The following is a 14,048-nucleotide window of genomic DNA, read 5'->3' as shown; positions in this document are numbered from 1 at the left end:
ATGCAGGCTCAGTTATAGCTATCAGTAAAACCCATCAGTAAATTTTTTTTGCTATTTTGAATACTTTAAACTTATTTTGGGCAAAATATTGATGAAATATGTATGTTGAAAATATACTTCATATATGTAGATATACTTCAGAAATTCATTTTATTAATTTTACTGATGAAATTTCATTTTACTGAACAGCTACTGCCAAATACCAAAAAAAAAAATAAACATTTCGGCCCAATTCCGAAAAAGTGAGTTTTTTTGTGTGAGTTTTTCTCTGCCTTGTTCGTAAGGCAATTTACACATTTTTTCGTGTACACAGAGGAACTTACTTGTGTAAAAATTTTTATTTTTGCACTGTGGTTCGTTTGCCCAACGTTAGCCCAGGAGAGCCCAACTTTAATTTTCACTGTCCTACGCTTAGTTTAAAAATTATAAAAGAATTCGTTTTTATTCACCACACAAAAAAAATTTACACATACACCACAGTGACCTTTTTTAATTTATAGTTAAGAAAAATTAAATCCACTGGTGTTTGCATTGCGCCTCAAATGTTATTTTTTTGACTTAGAATTTTGTCTTACTTGAATGTAGTCCATATATAACATTCCTGTTAAGAAGCAAGTTGATTTGTTTCATTTCACCTTAAAACCCACAACATACAAATATTTTTTCAAATGTAAAAATCATTGATTTCACTTGCTTGAAAATTCAACATTTTTTTACCGACAGATGGCGCTCCTATTTACTAAAGATAATTTGAGTATGCTTAAAACGATGGCGTCCTTAGTCAAAGTTGGCTCAGATAAGAAAGATTTTGGCCTTTGAAATTTTCTGTTTTAAGCCCAAAATCATAGAAAAGGCCCATATAAATTTGACATTTATTGGTTTTATATCGACGTTAATAGACCAAATATATGGTGTTTTAGTAGAATTACAGTTTGTAGAAGATATTTAATCAGTAAAATGACTATTTTGAAACTTTTAAACATACATGTTTAAAAAAAAAACACTTTTCTCTTTGTAAAAAAACTTTATATTTTACTCAGTTTTTCTTCAAATTTTATTATTTCACTTTTATATCTTATGGCCAATTAAATGACACTATTTTAATGTTATTTCCTACAAAAAAATTATCAAAATTTCATTTAATCTATATGTGTATGATATAGCTATGTATATCAATTTTTTTGCCAAAACTTTTTTTAAGCGGTTAGGACACTAAAAGTGCTGAAAAAAGGCTTTTTTTTTTTATTAAACGAAATGTGGTAGCAAAAAAGTTCTGAAGTACATATGATATATTGTTAGGCAAGTATTGGGTGTAATTTTAAAGAATCATAAGAAAATAACAAAACAGCGTCTTTACAGTGAATCTGAATAAGCGCCTTTGCAAAAAAAAAAAAGTATCTAGCTCAACGGCAAACAGCGCAGCTCAAGCAGAATAACATTTTCACTTAAAATTAAGTACAAAAATATTCAAAGCATTACTTTGCATTGAAATACGTACGGGATTTATAGATATTGTAACGATGAATTACTGAACTACTTTTAAGATAAAAGTCTGAACACACTACCTACTACTGCAAAGGTAGAAATGTGAACGGACCTTTAATAATCAAGAAACTACCTACCCTCTGAACACATCCCAAAATATCCAACTAGACTGGAAGTATGAAGCGCCCCCTCTTGGAAAGGAAGTTTCGAGAAGCAAAGACGAGAACCTTCGAAGACATTCTCGAATCTCGAAATTCCGGTATAAAAGGGCAGCCATAAACAAAAAATACCAAGACTGGAAACTTTCGTACGTCTTTCCCCCCGAAACCCTTTTGTGTACAGTGCTGTCTGTGAATATATGTGAAAGCCACCACGTTGGTAAATGACGTTAACACGCACACATTTATAGATTCACGACATTCACCACACATTTGACACATTCCACATTCACACACATTCCGGTATAAAAGGCAGCGTAAACACCGACCGGACAGTTTAATCTTGAAAGTGAAAGAGTACAGTACAAAGTGAAATAAAGTGTTGCGAATTGTTGGTAGTAAATAAAGTGATTTAAAAGTGTGTTTGTTTGAGCCATAAACAAAAAATACCAAGACTGGAAACTCGGCGGTCAACTGACGTTTGCCTACAAGCTGCGTGGTGTGGTTTGAGCGAATAATAAAAGTAAATTGAGTTGAAATGAAGTGTGTTCTTATTTGAACGGAAATATAAGTGGAAATTAAATAAGTTTTATTGTGAACCCGGAATAAAACATTACAATATGTTATTAACCCTCTACTGCATACGAAGCCAAATATGGTTTTGTCAGTTTGAAAGCACTTTTCTCTTCTCTGTCACAAAAAAATGGTAAAGATTCAATACAATCCTCTTCTTTGTGTTTCTGAGAACCCATAGAGATAGTTTTTTCGTGTGTCCGACACAAAATATAGGTGTATTTTATGATCACAGGTGAGTCGATCAGTCGGGTGCATTGAAATCGAAAGTGTAGAATATATTCATACTTTAAGTGTTAATTACTGCGTTTCTTTGGAAAGTAAAGTGGAATTAAAAATTTATTTAGGATCGATTGTCTAATTGTGTATGCTATGAACCAATTTTTATTGAAAAAAAGTTATTGGCCTGGTCTTGGGAGGGCAAAAAGTAGGGAAGCCATATTTGGCTTCGTATGCATTCAGGGGTTGTAAATCTACACTATATGTAAAACTTTTTTGTTGGAAAATTTTGTTCCTTTACATTGTTATTTTGCTTGGAAGCTATGTTTTATTCATAAATGGAGTCCCTTCGCTTTTAGAGACATTTTTCACATGTTAACCCCATTTCCGGCGGCGTAACCACACAAATTTCAGGGAAAGGGGGGCTCACCTATAATATTTTTCAATAATTTTATTACTTCTTAGCTTTTGTAAGATCTGGGAGTGGGTGAAAATGTTGGAGCAAGACTTACTTCGACAGTAAAAAGAATGTGAACCAGAAAAAAATATATTTAACGGAAAAAACAAATTTCTTTTCTCGGTTCCATGGCTTAAAATGAGCCAAATTTGAATTAATTCTTAACTTTTTGTAATGCAATGTATTTATTTTACATTATTTTGTTTTTAAATGATAAATATTTATCTTTTGATATTTTTAATTATATTCTTTACATAATCGGAATAAATAAAATTAGTAACATTTCTTACCCCTTAATGCATACGAAGCCAAATTTGGCTTATAAACAAATTTTTTAAACAAATTAATTAAAAAAAATTTTTTTAATGAAAACCGTTTTGAAACAACCCAAAGAACCCATGTAAAGCATTTTTTAATTTTTTCGTCCGCTAATATTAATTCATGCAGTAGAGGGTTAATACTAATTTTTTTTTTTTTTTTTTCAATTCATAAAATTTTTTCCCTAGGTCTGTTGTGACTATTTTTTTTTTCAAGGAAATTATCCATTTTTGTCTTGTCACACACACAAAATTACTCTCATTATGGTCTATCACTCCAGAAAAAGGAGTAAAAGAGTACTCCTTAATAGAGTGAAAAAAAACGACATTAGTGCTTTTTGGGCCAGCATAATTTTAACATAGGAGAACACATGTTATAAATTCAATATTTCTGTCGCCATTATAGAACTTAGAGGCAGGTCGAAAATGACCCGAGTTGGGTCCTGTAAATAAGAGTGTAGTATAATAGTTGGTAGAGAACTTGGCTAAACATTACCGTGCCTCTCGAATTCCTACAACATTTCATATTTCGAAATGTTAAGTTGTAAACGAGATCATACAATAAAAACGAGATCATTATAATGAGAAGTACCCATACACATTCCATAAACAAAATGTTGCCCCACAAAAATCCAATTTCCTTATTAATTTAATCTTACTAAAATAAATTAACATCATCTCAAAAAGTTGCATTGGTTTAATGATTTTATGTTTAATACTAGACTAACACTAGAAAGTTTACGTATTCAAAAGAAATCAAGAGAACTATGAACACAAAAGAAGACACCGATAACATCAAACAAAACTATGCTGTAGCACTTTAACATCAAGTACCTGAAAATTAAGCTGTGATATAAATGTCTTTCTCGTCTAGTTTTATAATTTATTTTTTTTGCTTGTTTTATTTTATATTGTATTTGTTATTTATTTTTAATTTGTGTCAGTGCTGTCGGGAGGATGCAATACGGAGTTTTTAACAATTGAATCATTTATTTGCAAAACATGATAAGTCCACTTTTTTTTTAAATTCGTTTTTTTGACTAAATTTGTACTCCAGGGATAACCACGTCTGTCTTTAAAATATGAAGTATCTACTCCATCTATATTCGATTTTACAGCTACGCGAAATATTTTTTTAGTATCAAAAACAGAATAAGTCCCGGACTTATCATCTTTTGAAAATAAACAACAGCTTCTTTTTGTGAAAATGGTATATTAGATTAATGGCTGAAAATCTTAAGTTTAAAGCTACTTTAAAGTTAAATAAGCAGTCCGGACATAGCATTTTATTCTCAAATACAATTGTTTGATAGACTGGGGCTAAAAGCAAAATTGCATATCCATTTAAAAACTAATTTCACATCCGTTTATTTTCAAAGTATGATAAGTCCAAAAGCGTTTTTATTTTTTATCTTTTGAGCTATCGCTCCAAAAATTAAAAACGAAACGGTATTTTGTAGCTAGGCAAGAGTTCTACAGAATGTATTTTTTATAAATTTTTCTACGCATATCAAAAGAAAATAGAACGTTTTTTTCTTCTCCCGAAAAATTTAAAATCATGGACTTATCATGTTTTGCAAATAAATGATTCAATTATAATGTGATTTAATACAAGTGTAAGAATTATTTATTATTTATTTATTATTTATTTTTGTAACAAAATTATGTATTTAAAATATTTAAAAAAAAAAAAAATTTAGTATTTAATATTTTTAAATTTAAAATGTATTATTTGTATTTATATATTTGTAACAATAGTCGAGTCAAATTAGACATAAAATTTGTAAAATCTCGGAATCAAGGGAAAGTCGATGCATCTGAAATTACTACTCTTAAGCTTTAAAATGGCGTTTCAAACAAAAAGATATCTTTAGTAGACGCAAAGCTATAATAATATAAAAATTAACTTCTGAAAAAGTTCGAATGCGGGTAGCGGGGAAACCACGCAACTTAAAATTAAATCATCATGGATTGGCTTCCTAACAGTCCTAGAGAACATCCCTACAAAGTTTGATCAAAATCTAAAATGAGGCAGCAATTCCGATTGACGCTTGCATACGGAATGACAGTAAACGGTCCATAAAAAACTGTTGTAATCGAGAGCGGTGAAATTTTTTTTTTTTAACTTTCTTATTTGACCCTTTTATAATGCAGCCCTATACTCGTTTTTCAGATGCATCGACTTTCCCTGGATTCCGAGGTATAAAGCTAATTTGACTCCACTACAGATTGAATAAAGAACAAAAATCCCCTGAAAAAGTAAGGAATTCTTACGAAACGTTGGGTAAAAGAATGGAATAAAGTTTTTTATTTATTCGCATTCCAAAAACAAAAAGACCAAAAGAGCCTAATAAAACATAATAAATTAATGATTTTATATTTTTATTAGATAATAAAAAAATGGACAAAACGTGTTAAATATTTTCTTAAAAAAATAAACTATACTTGAATAAATTAATAATAATAAAAAAAGTGAATCAAACAAAATATTATAATACTGGTGCAAGAGATAATAACTTTTTTTAAATCATTTAGAAAAATTATACTCTTCGATGTTTTTATGGAAAACTGACTTCATAATTTGGTTTTTAACATCTCGAGTAGATTTTCTCAGGCTACTCCGCAAAGAAGTCTTCCTCTCCGATGTCAGATCTTCCATTTTAATATAATCTCTTTGGTTTATATTCGATTTGAATTTCATTTTTCTTTCGCTTGTATCAATGATTGATACTTCACGAGCAGAAGGTTCAGTAAATGGCGTATCACTGGCTTCTTTTTGTGGTTTTCGACGTAGGCTATGCCTTATTGTTTCCATAAAATGATTACCCGGTGAATGACACTCTGAGGAAGTAAGCGGTTTCTTCTCCATTTTATCTTCACTAGAACCTTTGTTAGAATGAATCAGCTTCCTGATACTGTTACGAATGCTTTTCATTGTTGATTTGGTTTCAGCTCCAGCGGCGATGGCATCCTTTGATTCTTTCTTAAAAGTATCAATGTTATTTTCGATGCTCAGTGGTGATGGAGGAATTGGATCCGGTCTGCGGTAAGCACGCACAAACGGTGCTGGAGCTTTAAAATCCACAGCAACATCATCATCTTCGGTATCGTCATAGTCGATACCTTCATCATCGGTAAATGATTCATTTAATACCGGATCCTTGACATAAGTTTTGTTTACAGCCAATGTGGTCATCTCCTGATCGGAAGTCTTTTGAATTGGCGGTGTGTCTACGTCTTCAAGTCTCAATGTACCCTGGTTATTTTCTATAATTAATTTAACATTAGGTACTTCTGGCGTCTTAGGTTCTTGGGACTCAGATTCTTCCTGTTCTTCTTGTGAGTTTTCCTCAATGTCTTCTAGTTTTTCACTGAAAGTCCGGCCATCAGATTTTATCGTTTTTCTTTGTTTTGCTTCGTTTATACTATTTTCTAGCTCCAATTGATAAAGGTCGAGCTCTTTTCCAATGTCCATTGTGGTATCTTCTTCACTGATATCGGCCAAGACTCTAGGCGTTTTTGGATTCATAGGAGAAAACACAAGTTTTTCTGCCAACATTTTTGAAGGTGTTAGATTTTTGAAGTCAATACGACAAGCAGTAGTCGGCTTGAATGGAATTCCAATCCGCAATGGTGCATTCGCCAAGTCCAAGCCCGGATTTTCGATTCCATTTGAAGTATTTTCAAAAATCGGATTGTTGCGTTGTATTTCGAAAGGATTTCTAGCTGCAGTTGTTTCTTGCGTGCGAATGTTAAGTGCGGGATTAACAAAGCATTGTGGTTCAGTTGCTCTAACTAATTTTGCTGGAGACTCACGCTTGACCTAGAAGAAAAATATATTTTAAATTTAACAGAAGATTAAATATAAACTATAGTAAAAGGTAAAATTTCTAATTTTCAGCCTGGTTTTTTTTAAGGGTCGATCAAATTCAACAAATTTGTCTAACCAATGCTTTCAAGCATAAGAAAAGCAATATCAAATGGATGTAGCTTATACCGATTTTGTTAAAGCATTTTGTAGGGTTAGTCACCTCATTTTAGTTCAAAAATTAAAATTGTATGGTTTTTTGATGGTGCTCTACTAAATTGGTTTAGATCCTATTTTATTGGTAGAAAACAAATACATAGTTAGAATCGAATTTAATAGATATAATTTCAGGTGTTCCCCAAGGAAGCCATCTAGGCCCACCGCTTTTTGACGTATTTATAAACGATTTTTCATCAGTCTTATCGATGACGGATTGTTTAATATTTGCGGATGATATAAAAATGTTCAAAATTATAATAGATTACAAAGATTGTTTTGCATTTCAACAGGACATTACAAACTTTTATAAATGGTGTGAACGAAATGACTTACTTCTAAATCTGTTCAAATGTTCTATTTTGACGTATAATCGTTGGTTGAGTACTATCATTTTTAATTACATTTTAAAGAGCGTTAAACTATCTAGAGTAGTTGAAACTAAAGACTTAGGTGTAGTTTTTGACGAAAAATTAAATTTTGAGTCCAACGTTAGTCTCTAAACAGGGCCGGTTTTAGGGGGGGGGGGGGGGGGGGGGCAGCCCGGGCCGTTGCCCAAAGTTACAAAAGTTGTATAAATAACGAAGTCTTTCCAATCGATGTTTTATTTACGTATTTTTACTTTCACAAAGGCGCCCCAATTTTTTTTCTATTTTACTTTTTCAACGGCGCTCGTATTTTTGTCCTAAACTTTTTGGAGAATGAAAAATTTTTACTCTCCTAGTGAAAAAACAAAAAAAATATTTGATTTTTCACCAATACAGATATTAAAATTTCAGAATTGGGTGGAAGCGATTCAAACTTTTTTATTGAATTTCAGAATGAGTGAATCATTGAGTGATTCCAATCAAACACGACGTAAATGTACCTAGTTTAAAAAGTTTTTGAAAAAATATTGTTCGAATTAAACCAACTGTACCTACTCTTTAAATGTGTTTAAACAAAAAAGTCAGAGATAAAGGTAAAGTTGTCAATTGAGCCTAAACTACATGAATATTTAATTTTTTTTAAGTTAAGCTTATGTACTTTAATAAACTGCACATTAGTGTGGTCCACGTTATAAGGCAAAAAAAAAACCATATAATTCATTAGTTACCCACGCATTATTTTGCTACAGACATCAATACCAACACATGCTGAAAGTTTTAGCCCTCAAAAGTAAAAGGAAGAGGGCGCTCATCAGCTTTGGAATATTAGACTTTGTTACCCTTACCTTACCCTTAATATCTGATTATATTGTATTAGAACTTGGCTTGAGGTTGGAATTTGGCTTAAACATGATAAGCACGCATGTTCCCGACAACCATGTAAATGATTTTCATGTTTCTTTGGTTTTGAGTCACTAACTAACTTGTTTTGTTAACTTTAAGCAAAAAATACTTACAGACGAATTTAAATGAACAAAAATTATTATCTGTGAAAATATCACTTAACTATTGGTTTTTTATGAAAAACTTTACCACATCATAACTTAATCCACTTGATAAATCAAAAAAAGAGTTAATTACTAGGCATGAGGACCCAGCTATAACAGCATGTGAGCAAAAACTTTGAGCCTGTTGAGCGCCCACTTACACTTCACCTAAAAAGCTGAAATTTCACGTGTGTAATACAAAACACATATGCAACCAATTTTTGAGTGGGGAACAACGGAAATGTAAAAACCAAAAAATTGGACCACCCTACTGCACATTTTTAAAATAAATGCATTAACAAGTATATGAGAGGCAAGAGATAATCTGCTGTTGCTTTGTTTCGTGATTTTAAAAAAATGTTTTAAAATGAATTTTTTTTTTTTAAGAGGCGCCACTTGCAATCTTGCCCAGGGTAGTGCTTAAACCGGCACTGTCTCTAAATCAAACTCTATGTTAGTGTTTTTGAAGCGAAATTTTTCAGATTTTAAGAATCCTTACACTTTTAACTCGCTTTATTGTTAAATTGTTCGACCATTGTTGGAATATTGCTGTATAATTTGGAATCCTGATACCAAAAAGCTTATAACAAGAATCTAAGATATTCAAAAAAAATTTCTAAGATTTACTTTGAAGCACTTCTCATCTATTGATAATTCAAATCTTAATTACACAAGTAGATGTTTATTGTTAGGAAGGCAAACTCTTGAATCAAGAAGAAGAATATACAGTGTCTTATTTGTTCGGGATATTCTTTCTATTGATATTGATTGTGGCTTTTTACTCTCCTCAATTAATATTTATGCGCCTAGTCGACCATTGAGAATGCGGCAATTCATATTTGAAATTCCACTATTTCTCATTGCTGTAAATATTTTAATATGTATTATGATGATCTTGATTTATTTGTACAAAGATCCTAATTTAAAGCATCTTTGCCCACATTACACTGCTCTGCAAGGAAATCCTCCTTTTAATGAATCTATAATTTTCTATACGGAAACGCGTATTATTTATAAAAAGTCAAATATGTAAAGTAAAGTATAATACTTCGGATTCGAACTCAGCACATCAAAAACCGTAAGAAAAGTATACTTTTGTTTGTTTGTTTAAGATTTAGAAGGCAGTGTATCGAATGGTTTATCACAGATAAGATATTTCTAAGTAGAAAAATAGTAAATAAAATTACAAAACACGTATGTATAAATTTGTTTTAATGTACCATTTTATTATAGTTTACTTTATATATTTGACTTTTTATATATAATGGACGTTGAGATTTTACATTGTCTTTAATTAAGGTGTTTTTGTTCATGTGGAATTTACTAAAAACTGCAGGATTTCAATATTTTTGCTGTTTTTGTTAATTAGTGTAAACTTTATTTAATAAATACAAATTTTGTGTCATATGATAGATCATGTTATGAGAAATAAGTCCTCCAAATTCGAGCTTAATAAGAATATTAGTTTTATTTTTGTACTAGGTCAACCGAATCTAAAAGGGTTATTTGCTACAAACTACTCATATTTTTCAAAAACCATTTTTAAAAAAATGGTACGTGCTAGAATTTTTCTGAAACAGATGTAGATTCAAAAAATTATTTAAAGGGAAAAACAAAAATTATAAATTTAGCAGACCAGTGTTATTACACCCTTTTTCATAAATTTATATAAAAATGTATTATTCTAAATTAAAAAAAAAAACTTTAATATTATTATATGCAGAATCTGTGGATTATAGTATCGTAGATTTGAAATAAATAAAATCTTTCCTAAGCACCCTCAGTTCCTACTTTAAGCCAGAACTATTATATGGAAGAAGCAGTCGGAAGCTAATGTCAAATCCTACGTTTTTGTTGTTGTTTTCTTAGACTTTTTGATAAGTTTTCATTCGTCGAGTGCGGTTGCCAGCGCTGTTCCTCTTTGTTTCATCATCATCCGACGCTTCAGTCAATAACAGTTCTACCTTTATAATTAAGCAAACTTTTCTGTTCTTTACTTACCTCAAATGGGTTAAATTGCTTTTCTGGTATATCAAGATTTAATCCAGTATTTATAAAACAAGCTTCTTCTAAGTCAGCCTTCTTTTTCTTCTTTGGTGGTTTTCGAATCACTTCAAATGGATTACCAGCTTCGGCTACTACATTTTGGTTAACTAAATCAACAATTGATTTTACTTCCAAGCAAGCATCCGTTGTCACAAGACGACTGCCGTTTTCTTTGCCCAAGGGACGTCTTTTGCTTGGTGGAAATCTGTTAAATTTCTGAATGATACTTTGGATTTCTTTCTTTGGAGTTGACGAAAAGGCAGCATTTGAAAATGCAGATGCTTTGTGATGAGTCGTATTTGTGGGTGTGTCACTCGAAGGCAATTCTAGGCGTCCTGAATCGCGTTTTCTTTTACGAGACGGTGTTATTATCACTTCAAAGGCATTGTTATCCACTACACACGACATTTTTAATAAAAAATTAATATTTATATGAATGTATAGTATTTGGTTTATTGTAGATATTAGAGAATTATTAGATATCAATATTTTCGTTTTAATTATTTTTGATGACAAGCAAGGACAAAACGATGAAGGACCAACCAAGCAAAAGACGAACTGCCATATTTTAAACAAAATGGAAATACGAAATTGTTTTTGAACACCTGCCGTTTGAGAAATTCACCTCGGATCTGTGAAGTTTTATTGAATTGTGATTGGATCTTATTTATGCTGTCATTCGAATGCAATGCAAGACACTCCGACCTCCGACCGCGAAAGACGGGGTTGCACTCACACACTTGCAACTTTTTGTATATGAACACAAAGTCGAAGGAGAAATCGTGGTGAAAAAACCAATACATATAAAATCGGCTCCGCGGTGATTCTAATTTCCATACTAATTTGAGCCGCCTTCGGACCAGTTTCTGCCTCGAAGTCGGACTCAGCTCCGTCTGAGGCGGAGCGGATTCGGACCGAGGTCGGACCTGCTTGCTTGAAGGGTCTTTTGTTCCTTACCAAATGGTGCGTTCAGATTTGTATCTTCACAATACATCTTGGGCCTTACCAATAATTGGGCTTTTAAGCAATCTGTCTTGTCTTTTTCCTTTTTATCATAACTGTTTATTAAAGAAGTACAAGAAAAAACCAACCAATCAAATCAATTCTGAGTTAAACAAATGCATACATGCCTAATACACGCCACTTTTATTCAGAATTGAAATGTCAAAAGTTTTTTTTTCTGTTTTTTTTTTTTAATTTTTTCTTCTAAAAGCCCAATCAAATTTAAATCTCAGTTAAATATTTAGCTGAGCTTTAAATATTTCTCCATACCAATAACCAATTTAATAGTCAGGTTAAGGGTTAACGTCACGTTAATTTTATAGTTGGTCATTTGACAGCAAAAAAAAACATTTGTCAAGTCAACAAGTTGTTGAGAAAAATTAATAATATTGGCGGCAATTTATTAAATAAGTAAATGGAAAAATTTATTTGTCTATAAATATTTATCTTTTTTATTAATAAATATTCATTAGGGCCTGGCTACACAGTGTTGTGCCCAATCACGTTCCGATTCATATTTTGATTTTCTAGGAACAAACGTCAAAAGGAGGAAAATCCTCACCCCTCTTGCCTACAACCTGACTGGTTAGGCGATTGAAAAATCACCGTGTAGCCCGGCACTTACATTCAGAAAAGGCTGAAAAAGAAAACTAACCCCCTGAATACAATGGTGTAGCTGTGGCTGTAGCTTGTAGCGCAAGTTAAAGAATTCTCAACTTTTTGCTCAGCTGCAGCCAACTTTTGTTGTTGTTTCCCCCAGTAAAATTTTGGCAGTACTACAAGTTACAGCCACAGCTACACCATTGTATTCAGCCAGTTAAAAAGAAATAGATCTGCAAATTTACATCGTCGTACTTCACGATAGATGAACTTTTTTTTAAGCACTTTTGGCCTCCTTGCTTGGACTCCATTTTTTAACTTTTACAACCAAAATAAAAATATATCAAGATATGTAGGTATTTTTTAGTTATGTTTTTTTCATTATTAAGCCTTAACTACATTGGCTCAAAAAGTGAAAAAGTACAAAAGTGAAAATTTTCAAACTCATTTTTATATGAGGGGTATTCACGATCTGGTGCAACAGGCCTAGTAAAAATGTAAAATTTTATTTTTTTACAATAGACCGTGAACGCACCTCTTCTTATCTATAGTAAATATTGAAGCATGAATGATGTTTTTTTTCCTCCACCGTTGCTTCTTTTTTTCATTTTTTATAATTTAATTCTTTGTTTTGTTCGGGTTAATTAATTTTCACTAATTATTTTACATCAAAAGAAACTAAATTACGGGACATGAGTAGCGACAACCATTATAAACAGAATAAAAAAGACAAACTGTTTATCATGGGCGACGCGATGGTTATCTGCCATCTGTCAAAAATAATTTTACTCCATTGTATTTTTATTTTGCAATAGGGTTATTATATAGCAAAAGTGCAAGACCATTGTAAAATTTCAATCCATATATTTTGTTGTTGTAGTGTTGTAAGATTTTACACTTTTGCACTTTTGCAATGATACTAGACCAGTTGCATCGGATCGTGAATACCCCTATGGTTTTCCGGGCTGGAATTAAAACAAATGATGCAGAAAGCTTATTTTTTGGTCTAGAAAACAATTTGTACACTCTTTTTCACAATACAATTGCGCTAGCCAGAAAAAAATATTTTCACTTTTGTACTTTTTCAAAAAGTGGTGTATGTAGTTAAGCCTTTACATTACATGCAAAAAATTTCACTTCAATGATGTCATTTTAACAACAAATGTAATAGATCTGGTAATAGAAGCACAATCAGTTAAACGCGTGTTTATTTTGATTATTAGTACACATCCAATTTAACGCGACGGTAAAATTTAACCCGACGATACTTAAACGTGTGGTTTAACGATTCATTATTGGTAAGGCCCCTGTGTGTGTGAACTTCGTTAAGATTTGGGTTAAAAGGCCGCCTCCACAGGAGATAATTTTTGTCATGTTGACGTGTCTTAACAAGAAATGTCTTGTGGAGGCTCACCATTTCTTGTTATGATTCAATGTTAGACAACCGTGTCTTCGATTTTGTCTGAACACGGTTGTCTAACATAGAATTTGACAGATGTGTTTTTTTTTTTTAAAAAGAATTCTTTTGGAAGTGCAGTTTTTTCATTATTTTTTGTCCTCTCATGAGCAAGGTTGTCTCCGTAGTAGCGGATGACAAAATATATTTGTTTTTTTGCGAATTTTTGCATGTTTAATGTTGAATTGAATTAGATTTCATGAAATGGTATATACTTTTGAGTTTATTTATTTATTTTGAATTTATTTAACAAGTATTATAAATGGTTTTTATAAAAATAGCTTGTTTATTTTTTAG

The 14,048-nt window shown here is 31.6% G+C and overlaps 1 protein-coding gene across 1 annotated transcript; it reads right to left on the bottom strand.

Annotated features, from left to right (window-relative positions):
• Nucleotides 1-5,574: 5,574 nt before the first annotated feature.
• On the bottom strand, nt 5,575-11,752 carry LOC129920184 (uncharacterized). Its single transcript, XM_056001417.1, has 3 exons — nt 11,651-11,752; nt 10,649-11,325; nt 5,575-7,032 (listed from the first exon to the last, which is right to left on the bottom strand). Exons 2-3 carry the CDS (start codon nt 11,099-11,101, stop codon nt 5,737-5,739), a joined length of 1,749 nt encoding a protein of 582 aa, XP_055857392.1. The 5' UTR covers nt 11,102-11,325; nt 11,651-11,752; the 3' UTR covers nt 5,575-5,736.
• Between the last annotated feature and the right edge of the window lie 2,296 nt (nt 11,753-14,048).

Source organism: Episyrphus balteatus, chromosome 4 (genome assembly GCF_945859705.1).
Source record: "Episyrphus balteatus chromosome 4, idEpiBalt1.1, whole genome shotgun sequence".
NCBI classification, from domain to species: Eukaryota; Metazoa; Arthropoda; class Insecta; order Diptera; family Syrphidae; genus Episyrphus; species Episyrphus balteatus.
The sequence above is the reverse complement of the archived record's forward strand: the minus strand, read 5'-3'. Positions and strand labels throughout refer to the sequence as shown.